This window comes from Microtus ochrogaster, unplaced genomic scaffold (genome assembly GCF_000317375.1).
Source record: "Microtus ochrogaster isolate Prairie Vole_2 unplaced genomic scaffold, MicOch1.0 UNK20, whole genome shotgun sequence".
NCBI lineage: Eukaryota > Metazoa > Chordata > Mammalia > Rodentia > Cricetidae > Microtus > Microtus ochrogaster.
In genome coordinates this window covers 3,883,562-3,888,739 of record NW_004949118.1, presented here as the reverse complement: position 1 = coordinate 3,888,739, position 5,178 = coordinate 3,883,562, and the positions used below count along the sequence as shown (strand labels likewise).

At 45.3% G+C, this 5,178-nt stretch overlaps 1 protein-coding gene across 1 annotated transcript in view; it reads right to left on the bottom strand.

The window, feature by feature from the left end:
* The window catches only part of Arhgap28 (Rho GTPase activating protein 28), a 115,660-nt gene that overhangs the window by 7,845 nt on the left and 102,637 nt on the right, over nt 1–5,178 (bottom strand). The window contains exon 16 of the mRNA XM_013353955.2: nt 4,104–4,228. Coding sequence (XP_013209409.1) covers nt 4,104–4,228 — 125 coding nt within the window. The remainder of the gene's footprint in view (nt 1–4,103; nt 4,229–5,178) is intronic.

Genomic DNA, 5,178 nt, shown 5'->3' with positions numbered 1-5,178 from the left:
GGGAGGTGGTGGCGGGGAGGGGGCAGAAATCCTTAATAAATAAATAAAATTTAAAAAAAAAATACCTTTACCCCCAGAACATCCACTGCTGCCCCCTTCTGGCTGGCTTTACCGTTACATCCTTACTACATCTGAGCCTGATCCCCCATACCTGCAGACAAGTATCACCTTGTCTGTGCTCCCATAAATATTTCCTACATCCCAAGTACGACACAAACAGGAGAGCACAGCGAGGAGGCTTCTGGTACTGGCTTTTGTCTCACTCTGCACGAATCCCTAGAGACTTGAGCAAGTCCTTTCAATTCTTGTTTCTACAGCATCCTGGGATCCGGCACGATCTAGTCACTTATCTAGGGCTTATCTGCCTTTGTGTCACCAAAGCTGTTCTGGGTTGCGCTGATGAGATCTTCAAACCAGGGGCACAAATGCCCAGGAGTAGGGATGCCATGCCGTACTGTTATTTCGTTTTATAACAAACTGCCAAACTAATTTATGGTGTTGTGAACTATGCCACCTTGCCCACACAGATGATGAGTGATCCCACAAAGGCCCACGTGTGTGAGGGGTGGTGCCTAGTGCGAGCATTGAGACCCCTGGAGGCGTGCTCTCAGGGGACAATGTGTGACCCCAGACACTTCCTCTCTTCCCTTCAAGGCCAGTGGAGGAGCGGTTCTGCTCCACTGAACGTCTCCATTGGGATGGGCTGCCTTGCCGCAGGTCGAAGAGCACCAGGATCAACTGATTGTGAACTGAGCACTCCGCAGAACCGGAGACCCATGCTCTCTCAGACATTGTGACGGGGCAGAGGGCTGCCTTTGGCAAAACGCCTGCTCCTGCTCCCCCCGCCCCCAGATGCATGGATTGGCCCTTCCTGTGAGTAGCAAGTGCTTCAGGTGTCTATTTTTAGCTGTCTTCTCGCCCTCTTCACAGGTCCTATTATTCCATCAGCTTTCAATTGGATGAGATCTAAACTCATCAGTTGTATCTCATACGCCGCTGGGGTTAAGCCTGGAAAACTCATCCCTTGTCCGGTCCTAAAGACTGTCTCCTCTTATTAAAGCTTTTACATTTCTCATTATACATTTAAGTCCATGGCCCATTCTGAATTAATTTTTAAATAATGAGATTTAGATTAAAATTATTTTTTTTCCTGTCCCGTGGAGCTCCAGTCCCTATGGCATCCTTTATTGTAAAGCTATTCTTTCTTCACTGCCTGCTTTGATATTTTTGCCAGCATTTTGCTCCAAAAACAGACAAATTCACGATTTAAGAGTCTAGCAGCCGACGGGGCACCTTTAACTACAACTCACAATGTTTACGTTTCTTTACCGCTGTGTGACTTATGTGTGTGGACTCGTGTGTGCCATGGCCCGTGCAGGAAGGTGGTTCGTTCTTTCCTTCCACCGTGTGTGTGTGCTGGCGACTGAATTCGGCTGCCAGGCTTGGTGGCAAGCCCTTGTGCCCGCTGAGCCCTTTCGTCCTCTCCAGATTAGAGCTTTTAAACCGACATGCTCACAGGTCTAAGCGAGAGGCTGGGCAGCTCGGATCTACGGAAGTTGCATCAGAGGATTTGAGTCTACAGTCTCCAGACCTAATCTATGTTGATTAGGAATACTGTCTGTATAACTGTTACATTTCCTCATTTGTGGCAAGGCTGCATGTGCCCCGGTGCGTGACTGGGCGTCAGATGACAATTTGTGGGCTCTTCCTACCGTGTGTGTGTGTGTCCTGGGTATCGAACTCAGGTCGTCAAGCTTGGCAGCAAACACCTGTAGCCCACTAAGCCATCTCATTGGACCAGAGCATTTTCTTTCTACAAAGGTCCAATTGAGGATTCTGTAACCTATTAATTAACATAGGAATTTACCAGCTGCCAACATCCTTGCAATAAGATGTCCAGTTTATATACAGCCACCTACCTATGATCACTGCGGTATTTTAAGATGCCTGGTACAGCAATAGAGTTACATGGCTGTTCAGACTCCTGCTAAGCTGGTCTGTTCTCCTCTTCCTTTCTAATGCAATTTTTTGAAGATAACTTTTTAGCATTGTATCTATGTACTGAAAACTTAGCGGTGTACATTTAACCAGTTCAGTGGCGAATCCTTCGCCCTTTGCCTTTTCCAGCCTGGCAATCTGAGCCACAGATTTAGGACCCAGGATGTTGCCTCCTCAGTGGCGGCGGATCTCATCATATCTGTCGTGGTAATTGGTCCTAACGGCTTCCACCAGCTTGACCAGAGCATCCTTGTCTTCCGAGCTAACCTCTGTGAAGGAAGCTGTGGTGGATGTCTTCCTGTGGACCAGCCGCCCCAGTCTGGCCTTTCCCTTGATGATGCAGCAGGGGATGCCCCATTCGGACACAGGGCAGGCAGGGAGATCACCAGCTCAATGGCGCCTCTGTCATGGGCGATCGCCACCAGCTGAGCCTTTCTGGTCTCCATCAAGGTGGTGACTGTATTGACCTCGGTCTCTTAGTCGGGACATCCCCTTGGCCAGCAGCTTTCTTCTCAGCACGGGCCAGCAGCCTTTGCTTCTTCTCCTGCTTTTTCTCTGGCCTGTCCTTGCGGGCATGCTCAAGCAGCTGGGGAGCTGTTTGCCGGTCCGGGGCCTGGGAGAACCGGTTAATGGTGGAGGTACTTTGAGTCGTTTATAGAGGGTGGCCCTTTATACAGCTGATATAGCTGGCCCCTCGATGAAGTGTGTGAGATCTCTTTTAGACTGATGTCCTATCCAATGCCAAAGTTCTTAGGCCTTGACTCAAAATGAGGACTCACCACCTTTTTGGCCTCCTGTTTCTTTACAAGGGCAGGGACCAGAGCTATCTTCTTTCGTTTGGCTTTCTCTCCTTTGGGTGACTAACTTAGCTGGAGTTTAATGTAATTTTTTAAGCGTGTGTGTGTGCACGCGCACCTACACATAAAGCTCACGAATCACAAGTCTATAACTTGAAGGATGTGCAAAATGAACATACATATGACCAGCCCTCACGGTTAATAAAATAACTTACTAGAAGCCAATGGCATGCTTTTCTGTTCCAATGTCTTCCACCTCCCCAAAACCTGAAAATTCAGCCTGATGTCTGCCATTATAGCCTGCTTCTGGCTTCTGCTGTTTCTACCTTCATCGAACTAATTAGAGCTTTACATATAGTTGTGAAAGATAATACGAGTTCTTTGTGCCCTTTGACCCATGGCAACATTTTGCAAAACTATAATATCATGCCCCAATCAGGATCTCATAATCTATTCGGCATATTGAGACACAGTGATACTTATGCTCACAGGGCACTAAGTTCAACATCCCGCCAGAGGAACCTGCGAACCCAGCTTAGCCAAGATGCAGTACCAGAGTTCTAGCACTGTAGGCATCCTTCAGGTGCTATTTATAACCATGCCCATCTTCCCCAAACATAATCACTAACCCACCCTCCACTGATAACATCTGTCATTCCCAACCTGTTAGTGAATGAAATTACGCAGCATGTACACTCTTGAAGGGAACTCTCTTGACCAAAAAGGGCTACTGATATTGAGTTTGCTCCAAATGCATAAGGTGTATATAAATTTTACTAGAAGGTGTTTCTATTGAGCATGCATTCCTGTAAGGATGGCAAACGCCCTTTTATGATCACCTCTGGAGACGCATGATAAAAGCTGGGAATGACTGCTCGCAGGCTTTAAAATGGGGCAGTGATGGTGTCCAGGGAACCTACCTGATACTTTCAGAAACTGATCAAGATACTGACAAAACTAACTGCCATATTTTTATCCTAATAAAAGATACAGTTCATTGATCAAATAACCTATCAGGAGAAGAATCATGGGGGCTGGAGAGAGGACGCAGCCACTAGGAAGGCGTGTTCTTCTTTCAGTAAACTGAGTTCAAGTCCCAGCACCCACATTAGACGGCTCACAACTGCCTGTAGCTTCAGCCCCAAGGGACCCACCAGGGCCTCTGTGGGCACCTTCATACACGGCAGATACATATATGCATTAATCCAAAGAAGCAGCTGCATTGTTCTGAAGCCACAGCTGCGGGAGTGCAGTGGCCCACCTGGGAACGCTCATCTTCACACGCTACCTTCAGCTTGGCGCACTCACCTGTTCTCATACTGAAATTTCGCCAGGATATCTTTGGCTTTGGTCTGACTGTTGAGCTGAATGGCCATGGACACTTTGGACAGAAGTGGAGCGTGGACCCTGATGACGCCTTCTGGCACGTCAGACTACCAGGGAGGAAAGACCAAAACACCATCAAAGGAGGGCTCAAAAATCGCACACGAGAGATGAAAATCAGGGACATTCAGAAGAGGAAACACATATGTATGACCAATACTCAACCAGAGCAGAATATGCCGTCCTGCTTTGCCAGGAGACTAATGACACATCTGCCCCTGGCATCTACTCTCTTTACACTTATGCCTCCTTATCCTGGCATCATAGAGAAGAAAATATGGATTCTGACAAATAATCATATCTATCAGCATCTTTATTGAACAATATCCTAAAAACCTTACTTTCATTAATATACATATATGTATATATACACACATATACACAGTGAAATATATATCAGTATCTTCATTGAACAATTTATGTTCAATGTGTATTTTTATATGATATTTATCAGTGTCTTTATATATAAGTATCGTTATTGAAGAAAATCCTAAAAATCCTACTTTAATTAATTAATATGCATGCATGTACACACATATACATGCATACACAATATATCTAGTGAAATATATGTATATCCATATCATCATTGAATTTACCTCTGTGTGTGTGCATATATATATATATATACATATAAATCTAGTAATATTTATCATTATCTTTGTTGAACAATATCCTAAAAACCTTACTTTAAGATGTATACATACATACACACATATCACATAGTCTAGAACACTATGTTAATTGGTCTCTTGAAGTAATATATTGAAGTATTAACCCATAGAAGCTCAGAATGTGCCTTATTTCAAAATAAGGTCAAGAGTAGAGTGATAAGTGAAGTTGGAGATAAACCAAACTATCTTACTCTGGTAAGAACTGTGTCCTAAGGAGAAGAGAAGGGACAAAGGACACAAGTAAGACCCTTGGAGACATCTGTGGAGACTTGAAGGGACACAGGGAGACACCACAGGAAGACAGTGTGGAGGCTGAGGGGACACAG